The sequence below is a fragment of the Pseudophryne corroboree genome, chromosome 8 (assembly GCF_028390025.1).
Source record: "Pseudophryne corroboree isolate aPseCor3 chromosome 8, aPseCor3.hap2, whole genome shotgun sequence".
NCBI lineage: Eukaryota > Metazoa > Chordata > Amphibia > Anura > Myobatrachidae > Pseudophryne > Pseudophryne corroboree.
Window position 1 is genome coordinate 353171258 of NC_086451.1, and position 13203 is coordinate 353184460.

General features: G+C 42.7%; 1 protein-coding gene across 1 annotated transcript; it reads left to right on the top strand.

The window, feature by feature from the left end:
- The first annotated feature begins 12375 nt into the window (after nucleotides 1-12375).
- On the top strand, nucleotides 12376-12990 carry LOC134949850 (olfactory receptor 287-like). Its single transcript, XM_063938557.1, has one exon. It carries the CDS (start codon nucleotides 12379-12381, stop codon nucleotides 12988-12990), a length of 612 nt encoding a protein of 203 aa, XP_063794627.1. The 5' UTR covers nucleotides 12376-12378.
- Nucleotides 12991-13203: the final 213 nt, after the last annotated feature.

Below are 13203 nucleotides of genomic sequence, written 5' to 3' on the forward strand. Positions count from 1 at the left end.
TGGCACTATGGAGTCAGCAATCCCTCCTAATGCTGACCCATCTATGCCTCTCTAAATACAATACACAAAATGGAAAGCTGCTCAATCAGATTGTAATGTCACTCAGGTGCTAAAAGGGAGGGGTAATTCTGTGTAGGAAAAAACTGTGTTCCCTAATGCACACCGAGTGAAAAATATTACTACATAATAGTCAGATAATACTGAGATCTTAGTTGCGTATATCTGCAGATATAGGGTTAAGCCCCCAGGCCGATCGACAAGGCTTCTCCGTCACTGGGGGTCCCTAATACTAGGTATGGGTCCGGGGTGCAGGACCCCATGATGTCGGCACAGGTCGGCCACCCCAGGTCAGCACACAGGTGAAAATTAATAGGGGTTAATATGAAGCACAGAAGTGCTATGTAAGTGGTGTGATTTGTATATATTATTTTAATCACACCACTTACATAGCACTTCTGTGCTTCTTATTAACCCCTATTAATTTTCACCTGTGTGCTGACCTGGGGTGGCCGACCTGTGCCGACATCGTGGGGTCCTGCACCCCGGACCCATACCTAGTATTAGGGACCCCCAGTGACGGAGAAGCCTTGTCGATCGGCCTGGGGGCTTAACCCTATATCTGCAGATATACGCAACTAAGATCTCCGTATTATCTGACTATTATGTAGTAATATTTTTCACTCGGTGTGCATTAGGGAACACAGTTTTTTTCTACACAGAATTACCCCTCCCTTTTAGCACCTGAGTGACATTACAATCTGATTGAGCAGCTTTCCATTTTGTGTATTGTATTTAGAGAGGCATAGATGGGTCAGCATTAGGAGGGATTGCTGACTCCATAGTGCCATAGGCGAAGCCAGGGGTATCCCCAGGTAAGCTGGCTCTCAGATGCTGTAGGAGCCAATACCATGTGGCCTTACACTGGGAATTTAACCCAGACATATTTGTAATTATTTATGGGGTGGGTGTGGGGTGCGGTGGCCCCTGTGTCGGTATGGCTGGGCTGCTTCAGGTCAGCACACCCTAACACTTTATTAACACATGATTTTCCCTATCACTTTGTATATATTATTTTAATCACACCACTTACATAGCACTTCTGTGCTTCTTATTAACCCCTATTAATTTTCACCTGTGTGCTGACCTGGGGTGGCCGACCTGTGCCGACATCGTGGGGTCCTGCACCCCGGACCCATACCTAGTATTAGGGACCCCCAGTGACGGAGTAGCCTTGTCGATCGGCCTGGGGGCTTAACCCTATATCTGCAGATATACGCAACTAAGATCTCCGTATTATCTGACTATTATGTAGTAATATTTTTCACTCGGTGTGCATTAGGGAACACAGTTTTTTCCTACACAGAATTACCCCTCCCTTTTAGCACCTGAGTGACATTACAATCTGATTGAGCAGCTTTCCATTTTGTGTATTGTATTTAGAGAGGCATAGATGGGTCAGCATTAGGAGGGATTGCTGACTCCATAGTGCCATAGGGGAAGCCAGGGGTATCCCCAGGTAAGCTGGCTCTCAGATGCTGTAGGAGCCATTACCATGTGGTCTTACACTGGGAATTTAACCCAGACATATTTGTAATTATTTATGGGGTGGGTGTGGGGTGCGGTGGCCCCTGTGTCGGTATGGCTGGGCTGCTTCAGGTCGGCACACCCTAACACTTTATTAACACTTATGATTTTCCCTATCACTTTTTATATATTATTTTAATCACACCACTTACATAGCACTTCTGTGCTTCTGATTAACCCCTATTAATTTTCACCTGTGTGCTGACCTGGGGTGGCCGACCTGTGCCGACATCGTGGGGTCCTGCACCCCGGACCCATACCTAGTATTAGGGACCCCCAGTGACGGAGAAGCCTTGTCGATCGGCCTGGGGGCTTAACCCTATATCTGCAGATATACGCAACTATGATCTCCGTATTATCTGACTATTACGTAGTAATATTTTTCACTCGGTGTGCATTAGGGAACACAGTTTTTTCCTACACCGAATTACCCCTCCCTTTTAGCAAATGAGTGACATTACAATCTGATTGAGCAGCTTTCCATTTTGTGTATTGTATTTAGAGAGGCATAGATGGGTCAGCATTAGGAGGGATTGCTGACTCCATAGTGCCATAGGGGAAGCCAGGGGTATCCCCAGGTAAGCTGGCTCTCAGATGCTGTAGGAGCCATTACCATGTGGCCTTACACTGGGAATTTAACCCAGACATATTTGTAATTATTTATGGGGTGGGTGTGGGGTGCGGTGGCCCCTATGTCGGTATGGCTGGGCTGCTTCAGGTCGGCACACCCTAACACTTTATTAACACTTATGATTTTCCCTATCACTTTGTATATATTATTTTAATCACACCACTTACATAGCACTTCTGTGCTTCTTATTAACCCTTTTAATTTTCACCTGTGTGCTGACCTGGGGTGGCCGACCTGTGCCGACATCGTGGGGTCCTGCACCCCGGACCCATACCTAGTATTAGGGACCCCCAGTCACGGAGAAGCCTTGTCGATCGGCCTGGGGGCTTAACCCTATATCTGCAGATATACGCAACTAAGATCTCCGTATTATCTGACTATTATGTAGTAATATTTTTCACTCGGTGTGCATTAGGGAACACAGTTTTTTTCCTACACAGAATTACCCCTCCCTTTTAGCACCTGAGTGACATTACAATCTGATTGAGCAGCTTTCCATTTTGTGTATTGTATTTAGAGGGGCATAGATGGGTCAGCATTAGGAGGGATTGCTGACTCCATAGTGCCATAGGGGAAGCCAGGGGTATCCCCAGGTAAGCTGGCTCTCAGATGCTGTAGGAGCCATTACCATGTGGCCTTACACTGGGAATTTAACCCAGACATATTTGTAATTATTTATGGGGTGGGTGTGGGGTGCGGTGGCCCCTGTGTCGGTATGGCTGGGCTGCTTCAGGTTGGCACACACTAACACTTTATTAACACTTATGATTTTCCCTATCACTTTGTATATATTATTTTAATCACACCACTTACATAGCACATCTGTGCTTCTTATTAACCCCTATTAATTTTCACCTGTGTGCTGACCTGGGGTGGCCGACCTGTGCCGACATCGTGGAGTCCTGCACCCCGGACCCATATCTAGTATTAGGGACCCCCAGTGACGGAGAAGCCTTGTCGATCGGCCTGGGGGCTTAACCCTATATCTGCAGATATACGCAACTAAGATCTCCGTATTATCTGACTATTATGTAGTAATATTTTTCACTCGGTGTGCATTAGGGAACACAGTTTTTTCCTACACAGAATTACCCCTCCCTTTTAGCACCTGAGTGACATTACAATCTGATTGAGCAGCTTTCCATTTTGTGTATTGTATTTAGAGAGGCATAGATGGGTCAGCATTAGGAAGGATTGCTGACTCCATAGTGCCATAGGGGAAGCCAGGGGTATCCCCAGGTAAGCTGGCTCTTAGATGCTGTTGGAGCCATTACCATGTGGCCTTACACTGGGAATTTAACCCAGACATATTTGTAATTATTTATGGGGTGGGTGTGGGGTGCAGTGGCCCCTGTGTCGGTATGGCTGGGCTGCTTCAGGTCGGCACACCCTAACACTATATTAACACTTATGATTTTCCCTATCACTTTGTATATATTATTTTAATCACACCACTTACATAGCACTTCTGTGCTTCTTATTAACCCCTATTAATTTTCACCTGTGTGCTGACCTGGGGTGGCCGACCTGTGCCGACATCGTGGGGTCCTGCACCCCGGACCCATACCTAGTATTAGGGACCCCCAGTGATGGAGAATCCTTGTCGATCGGCCTGGGGGCTTAACCCTATATCTGCAGATATACGCAACTAAGATCTCCGTATTATCTGACTATTATGTAGTAATATTTTTCACTCTGTGTGCATTAGGGAACACAGGTTTTTCCCCTACTATAATACCTGATACCAAATCCCCATTGTTTGTTAATACCAGGTTTAAGATTGCATTGTACCTAGTTGGTTCCTCAATTAGTTGAACTAAGTAGTTATCATTAAGTGTGTTTAAAAACATATTGCCCCTAGCAGTATCACATGAATCATTTTTCCAGTTTATCTCTGGATAGTTAAAATCTCCCATCACTACTATGACTCCTACTCCTGCTGCTCTTTCAATTTGCTTTAGTAACAATTCCTCATCAGATACGTTGATACCAGGTGGCCTATAGCATACACCCAATACTAACTTTTTTATTCCTTTTTCCCCGCATGCAATTTCTACCCATAATGTCTCGACAGTGTCTACAGTCCCCTCCTGAATATCTTCCCGTATATAAGGTTTTAAAAACGGCTTTATGTAAAGACACACCTCTACACCCTTTTTATTTAGTCTGTCTCTCCTAAACAGTGTATAGCCCTCAAGATTGACTGTCCAATCATGAGATTCGTCCCACAAAGTTTCAGTAATGCCTATAATATCATACTGTTTGCTTGCTGCAAGTATTTCTAGTTCACCCTTTTTTACCAGTAATGCTTCTAGCATTTACATACATACAACTAAGATAAGTATTTTCTCTTGCGTTAGGGGCATCTGTCACCTTATGTAGCAATGATGACCTGTAATCGTCATTGGTTAGTGCTTTGGTAAAATCTCTTTTAGTACCCATGTTAGTAACCTTACCGCCTGCTCTTACCCTCCCCCCAACTTCTCCCCCATTTCGTTTACTACCGCCCCCCCCCCCCACTTACTAACTAACACCTTAGTCTCTCAATAGCGTGGTGCCTAGGGGCGGTTGGTCTTTGCTGACTTGGTGGGGTCTGGTGCCCTGGACTTAAACCTAATGTTAGGGACCCACGTGAGGTCACGTGGATATTGGTTGGTGGGTCCATATTTGTAGGCCAAAAAGTTAGATCACAGAGGTCATGATAACTATTCTGATTAGCAGTGCTTGGTACTTTAGAGTGTGCATCTGCATTATTATTTTTTCTTTCTATATGTAAGTACATGTCTCAGCATGATAGCACCTTTCATTATATTTGTAATTAGGGTGTGCATTCCAAGGTCCCCTTCCCCAGTGGTGAAAGTAGAAATATTTTCTTAGTGGTACTTAGTGCTGAAAAATGGATGTGGTCATGTGTTGTGAGGGGGCGTGGTCACATGCCACTAGTGGGAGTGGCTACATGACACTAGCAGTGTGACCACATGACACAGCCCCTTTTCTTTGCACTCTGAAGGCAAAGCTAGAAATACATAGTAACACCTCCAGTATAATAGAAATATATCGTAATAGAAATATATAGTGATACCGCCAGTATAATAGAAATATATAGTAATGCCCACAGTATACTAAATATGGGTGGTCTTCAGTATGCCGAATGTTGGGATCCCGGCGCACAGTATACCGGCGCCGGGATCCCCACACCCGGCATACCGACAGCTATTCTCCCTCGTGGGGGTCCACGACCCCCCTGGAGGGAGAATAAATAGCACGGCGCACGTAGCGCGCCACCGTGCCCGCAAGGGGCTCCTTTGCGCTCGCCACACTGTCGGTATGCCGGCGGTCGGGCTCCCGGCGCCGGTATGCTGGTTGCCGGGAGCCCGGCCGCAGGCATACCATACTACACCCCTAAATATATATAGTAAAGCCCCCAATTTTATAACAAAATATAGTAATGCCTTCATTATAACAGGAAAATATACTTTAGTAGTGCCCCTGGTATAATAGAAATATATAGTACGGCCATCATAATAATAGAAATACATTACAAATTACAATAGAAACGTATAGTAATACCCCCATAATAATGGATATATTGTATATATTAGTGTCCACATTATATTAAAAAGTAATTACCCCACATAGTAAAGCCAGAGACATTCCCAGCAGTTTAGCCTGTGAAAAACAAAATTTGCTCAGTGCCGATGCGTCACACGAGCCGAGTGAATGAAAACAGCTGCACTGCTGCTCCCAGCAAAGGACGCTGCAGAAATGTGCAATCAGGCACCTCTCTTCATGCCAGCCACAGCTGCCAGAGGGAAGCGTGATGTGATGTCATGACGTCATGACGTCACCATCACGCTACCAGTAACCCTAACAAAGTGGGAGGCACCGTCATGCTGCCAAGCACCATCATTGCGGTAATGGCAGTCACATGTGCAAAATGTGTGGCAGGTGGTACTGAGTACCCGCTGCCAAAATCTTAAGGGTACTCCGTACCCGAGCGTACCCATATACGTGCACCTCTGCCCTTCTCTCATAATCTCCTGCATTACCTATTTAAAGCATGTGGCCAAAATGTAAGTTTGACAAAAGTAGGTGAATAAGAAACTAGGAAAGTACTAACACCACATAACACATTATATAAGCCTACAGCTCTTTGTGCTATTTTACATGTAATTTGATGCATATACCACAATTTAAATTTACTATTAATTTTAAAATATAATGTTCTGCTGATAAAACTGTTTTGCTTGGAGAAGGTCCACTTAGGTGTATCACATACAGTACAACGACACTGCTAGAACAAATACTTATTTTCAGTTTACAATTGTATTGTATTTTAAGCATATTAAATACACATCTTACTTACTGATCTTGGATATTAGTTTATATCATCACTATGGCAACAAATGTCTTAATTATTTAACTCACTTCATTATTATCCTCATTAAAGGTGAGACCAGTCTTCACAAGCCCATGTACTTCTTTATCGGTGAGCTCTCATTCCTAGAGATCTGGTATCCTTCTGTCACTGTTCCCAGACTGCTCTGGGGTCTACTGAAACAGGAAATATGTATTTCTACTGTTGGCTGTGTGATTCAGTTTTATTTCCATTCTCTTCATTTGGTGCTATGGAGAATTTGTTCCTAGCTATTATGGCCTATGATCCTATCTGTAACCCTCTTAGATATTTACTCATCTGCTATTATGGGCCTGGATGTTTGGTTTTATAAATTTTTTTATTCCTGCTCTACAGATTTCAATGCTTACATTTTGTACTATTGAGATTGATCACTATTACTGTGACTTTGCACCACTGATTAAGTTGTCCTGTTCTGACACAATGAGCATTAAGAAGCAGGTTTTTGCTCTAGGTTTTCTAATAATATTGGGCTGTTTTCTGATTATTGTTGTGTCTTATATTTGCACCATCAGAACCATAATTAAGTTTCCATCTTCTGTTGGCAGACACAAGACATTTTCTACATGTGCATCTCACCTAATTGTTGTTCTTTTGTTTTTTTTAATGAAAGCACAATCCTTATGTTTGTCCGGCCAACTGCAAGTGACTTCTTACCATTAAATAAAGTAGTCTCTGACATTCATTCCATCAATAGTGACTCCTCTTCTGAATACAGTTATTTACACCCTGAGGAACCAAGCGGTAAAACAAGCAATGAAAATGTAGCCAAACAATAAGTAGTTGGAGAGCAAAGGGCAAATTTATGGTTATCCAAGGGTGTATCTAAGGGTCCAAATACTGTACCTCTGGCAAAGTAAGGAACTGGCACCTGCCCCCCCCCCCCCCCCCCCCCATATTATAAATAGGGAAAGCACATGCCTTTAGTGTGCATGCCAAAAATAGGGTGTTGTCTCATGGGGTAAAGGCATGGCCACACAATTATGCTCCCAGTTTAAATTATGCCCCACTTACTGTCACTTACTCACATTGTGTCACTTACTCACATTACACCACCATATAGTAGTGTCCCTTATTCACAGTACCTCACAGTATAGTCTCTTGTTGCCATTACACCATACAGTAATCCCCTTGTTCACATTACACCACACAGTAGTGTCCCTTCTTCACATTACACCACACAGTAGTATCTCTTAAAATGTTATGCCACACAGCAGCATCCCCTAAAATGTTATGCACACACAGGAGTAGTGCACCTTACACATTATGCCCACAGTAATAGTGCCCCTTACATATTATGCCCACACAGTATTAGTGCCCTTTACACATTATGCCACACTGTAGTGTCCCTTACACATTATGTCCACAGTAGCAGTGTCCCTACCGGCTGCACTGTCAGTATAGAGATAACTCATCCCTGGTGGGATTCCTGTAAAGGGAAGCTGGAGAACTGGAGGCTTCCTGGTGACTTGCTGTGTGCTAATGCTGAAGTCCCGCCAGCTGTATGTTAACACTGAGTTTCTGCTGGTGGCATCAACTGAGTGACATACACTGGCTGCATGCTGTTCACTCACTGCTGATGTGTCTTCTGTGAGTGACAGATATCCTGGCGGCTTCCGGATGTTCTCGCGATACTTCAGGCTTGAATACCCAGAATTCCCTTGTCCACTTCTCCAGCTGGAGAGGTGTTTGGTAATTCTGTTTAGTGGTTTGGCAGTAGGTATGTTGGTGCCATGAGATTCAACCGGTGGCCGCAGGTGGCATCACTGTATGGTGCTCCCCCTCAACCGGTGCCCTGGTGAGTGCCATCCTTGTAAAGGGGTATATATGCCCCGGTGGCTAGCATGTGACTTCCAAACTATTTAAATAAAAAACATATGGATAATAAGTGACTGCAAAGCTAACCATAAAACAGTAACTTATCAATTATGGTTAAATATAATGTAAGACAAAATATAAACTATACGTTTTACTGTATTGAAATGATGTTGGATCTAATTCATAATGTTATGCTACCTTCCCAGGCCTGGAGCTTACATAAGGCAGCTGCCCCGGGCACTAGAATCCATGGGGTGCTGTATGGTGCCTTTGAAGCACCCATCACCCTCTTTCCGCTTGCAGCTGCTGTAAAGCTGAGGAGTTCCCTGATAAGGCAGGAAACCCTCAGCTGCTTGTGACACTATACAGTCACTCAGCCAATAAGAGTGCAATACAGCCCTTACTTACACTATTGGGAAAGGAGGGAGAAGTAGGCTGCAGCAAGGATGGCAATCTTTGGGTTACCCACTGATAGTCACCACTGATAGTGCCTTCAGTTGTATGACAAAACTGCCATAGGAAGGTGTGGAGAAACGCATGAGAGACCATGTTTCCAGGAACCATCACAGTGAAATGCACACCGACGAGTTGTAGGTATAGAGTGTGGCGACCTCTTCTATCTCCTTTCTCAGTTGTCCGGAGCCCTGCTGCTGATTGCCGGGAGGAGTGCAAGAACCAGCACACAATAGTGACTCACTCAGTAAGGGGGAGATGTACTAAGCAATGAAAAGAGTGAAGAAGTTGCCCATGGCAACCAATCAGCTGCTCTGTATAATTTTATAGCATGCAAATTATAAATGTTACTTCCATGCTAATTGGTTGCCATGGGCAAATTCTCCACTGGCTCACTTCTCTACTCTTTTCACTGCTTATTACATCCACCACTGATACCAGTTGCCATGAAGTGTGCTGGGACCAGAATTTTCTGCGACAGTCGCAAGGTACTATGGTAGTGCAACTGGTGCCTTGTACACTGCGCTTTTTTCATGCGGGCACACCGTTTGCATGTACTCCGAATGGCTGGCTCTGTCTGTGGTGTTGGTGGCATCTACAGCACTGTTTGCTGTCTATAATAGAGCAGGCAACACTGGGAAGGCATAGTGTTATCCAACGAGTGATCCGTATCCCCCTGCCTGCCGTGCAGAGTGGGACGTGCATTTCTGGGTCCAGGATCCGGTCGTAGAGTGTTGCAATCCTGCTGTTGAGGATGATGTAAGTTGAGACACACACACAGACACACACACACAGACACACACACACACACACACACACACACACACACAGACACAAACACACCCAGACACACACACACACACACACACACACACACACACACACACACACACACACACACACACACACACACACCACCTGAAGGGGGAAGAGAAATGATAAGGAGGAATGAGGTGCAGGGGCTATACATGGCATGAAGTGCATAAGGGGCTCTGCTGTGGTGTAATGTGTAAAAGGTGTACTACTGTGCGGTGTAATGTGAATAACAGACACTACTGTGCGGTGTAATGCGAATTGATACTATTCTGTGGCCACGTCCCTTCCCAATGAAGGCACACCCCTATAAATTTGGCACTCAACTTCAGCGCGCACTGTCCCTATATTAAATATGGGGGACACCAATTCTCTTTGTGGCACAAAATCCCAACGGAGCTCGGGATCCCAGCTTCAAAATATTGACTCCTGGAATCCTGAACGTTCTTTTAGCAGGACACCCTTGCGTCCTGCCGGGGGGAGTGAGAGGTTAGGTTTGGGCATTAGATAGGGGCTTAGGGTTAGGGTGCAGAGATGGGAAGGGGATGCTTATGTACCAGGGAGGGGGACTTGGGTTAGGCACTTTCAAGGGGGGGGTTAGGGTTAGGTACCAAGCAGGGAGGGTTAGGTTTAGGCAGCGGGGAAGGGGGGGTTAGGGTCAGGCACCACCTGGGAGGGTTAGGGTTAGGCACCAATGGGGATGGTTAGGTTTAGGAACCCACAAGGGAAGGTTAGGTGTAGGGTAGGGGGCAGGGAAGGTTTAGGGCACTTTCTGGGGGGCTGTTGGGTTTCTGATGGTCGGGATTCCGCTGTCAGTATTCTGACCGCCGGCATCCCGTCCATCGGGATATCACACCGTGCTTATATAATAATACACCAGTTTTGTGGATCGTTGTCAGCATGACATGTCATCTAATCATAACACATACAAATCATTAATAACAGTTATGCAGCTACAGAATTTTTAATTATTCCACTTGCATCAACGGTCTTTTCAGTGTATACAGTAGTTAGTGCCTTGCCAATAAAGTTCATCAAAAGTGTGTTACTTTATGGCATTGCAAATGATTTTATATAATTAAACGACTTGTTATAAAATGTTGCTGTTGTTTGGGAATTGCTTTGATTCCCATGCTATTGATAGACTATAGTAAATTAACCAGACTCATTTGTTTCCTCTCAGGACATACTAACTAAGTAACAATTTATACCTAAGCAAATGATATATATATATTTTGAGTTTGACACAGATTCCAGGTACAGAAATTACAGCAGAACTATTTTTTTCACAGAGGACAGCCTGCTCAGCACCATATTGTCATCTTATACAGGAACCTGTTATTACGATAACTCTGACATGAATATACATTGGAGACCACAAACACAAATTCACATTTTGTGTTCTCTCTGAAACCACGGCAATTGCCTGACTTATTATGTACATAGTACCTGTAAAAGTATATTTTATTAAGTGATTAAGCCAACTCTATTTGTGAGGATAAACATCTGGACACTGTAATTTACATTCCAGCCCATCACTCGCATTAATTTACTACCTATATGGCTAGTACACCATGATACACGTTTTCATTCTTTTCTGTCTGTTTTAGGACATCTCAGGTCAAAATAAAATTTTGTGGCCAGCTCATAATGTGTCATATTATTATTATTATTATTATTATTATTATTATTATTATTATTATAATAATTATTATTATTATATTATATCCAAATATATTATCCAAAACACTTTCCCATTCTTAGATTATTTCTATATAGTAAGCATTACATAAATATTAGGCATATGCTTATATAAAGTAGTAAAAGTATGTCACAAAGAGTAATATATGTAATAAGAAAACACTGACAACACTTAATACATTATCTGAGCCTGCAGCTGTCTGTTCTATGTAATATGTTGTACACATCAGAATTCTATGTCACTACTAATTCTATTAGAATGTCCTTTGGATAAAAATATGATAATTATAGAATTTATTTATTTGCTAGTAATATTTTCATTGCTTTTTCTAAAGAGACCTTGTTGCATAGGAGGTTTATTTAAGTGTATCACATTCAGTATATGGACACTGGAAGAACATATACTACATAGTAGGATACATTTGTGTAATCATAGGGGTTTGGGGAAGATCAGTAAAATCACTTTCAAACATCATAAATAGGAGGTAAAAATAGGAGGTAAAAATGGATAGTGTAATAACAAGGAGATTATCACTTACTAATCTAGTAATAAATATTTGGTTAAAGAAATTATCATTTACTTGACTTACGTAAAACTGACATCATAACAATGACGCAGAAGAATGTAACAGCTCCTACAGAATTTCTTCTTTTGGGATTTTCTGCCTTAGATAAGTCCGGCTTTTACATTTTTCTTCTTATATTAACTGTTTATATTATAACCATTGCAACAAATGTTTTCATTATTATCCTCATTAAAAGTGATAGGAATCTTCACAAGCCCATGTACTTCTTCATTGGTGGATTTTCGTTCCTAGAGATCTGGTATCCTTCAGCCACTGTTCCCAGACTGCTCTGGGCTCTACTGACAAAGGATATAGCTATTTCTACTGTTGGCTGCATGATTCAGTTTTATCTACACTTTTCATTTGGTGCTATAGAGAATTTTTTCCTAGCTATTATGGCCTATGATCGCTATGTCGCCGTCTGTAACCCACTAAGATATTTACTCATCATGAGCCTTACAGTTTGCCTTAAACTACTATTGGGGTCCTGGATGTTTGGTTTTATTATAATTGTTATCCCTACAGTACAGATATCCATGCTTACATTTTGTGCTATTGAGATTGATCACTATTACTGTGACTTTGCACCACTGATTAAGTTGTCCTGCTCTGACACAACGGGCATCGAGAAGCAGTTTTTTGCTATTGTATGTCTAATAGTATTGGGATGTTTTCTGATTATTATTATATCTTACATTAGTATTATAAGAACCACATTTAAATTTTCCTCCTCGATGGGAATACACAAGGCTTTTTCTACATGTGCATCTCACCTAATTGTTGTTCTACTTTTTTATGGGACCACAATCTTCATGTTTGTCCGGCCAAGAGCAGGTGACTTCTTACCCATAAATAAAATACTCTCTGTTATTCCTTCAATAGTGACTCCTCTTCTGAATCCCATTATATATACCCTACGGAACCAGGAGGTCAAAGAAGCCATTAAAAAAGTAGCTCAAAGGATAAGCAAAATTAGGACAAGCAGAAGCATTTGTAGTAAACACTGACTAAAAAACATGTTCTTAAAACAAAAAATATGGATACCAAGTAGTGATGTGCACCGGAAATTTTTCGGGTTTTGTGTTTTGGTTTTGGGTTCGGTTCCGCGGCCGTGTTTTGGATTCGGACGCGTTTTGGCAAAACCTCACCGAAATTTTTTTGTCTGATTCGGGTGTGTATTGGATTCGGGTGTTTTTTTCAAAAAACCCTCAAAAACAGCT

Excerpts from the sequence above, each read along its gene's own strand:
- LOC134949850 (XM_063938557.1), top strand. The coding sequence starts at position 12,379 with ATGGCCTATGATCGCTATGTCGCCGTCTGTAACCCACTAAGATATTTA.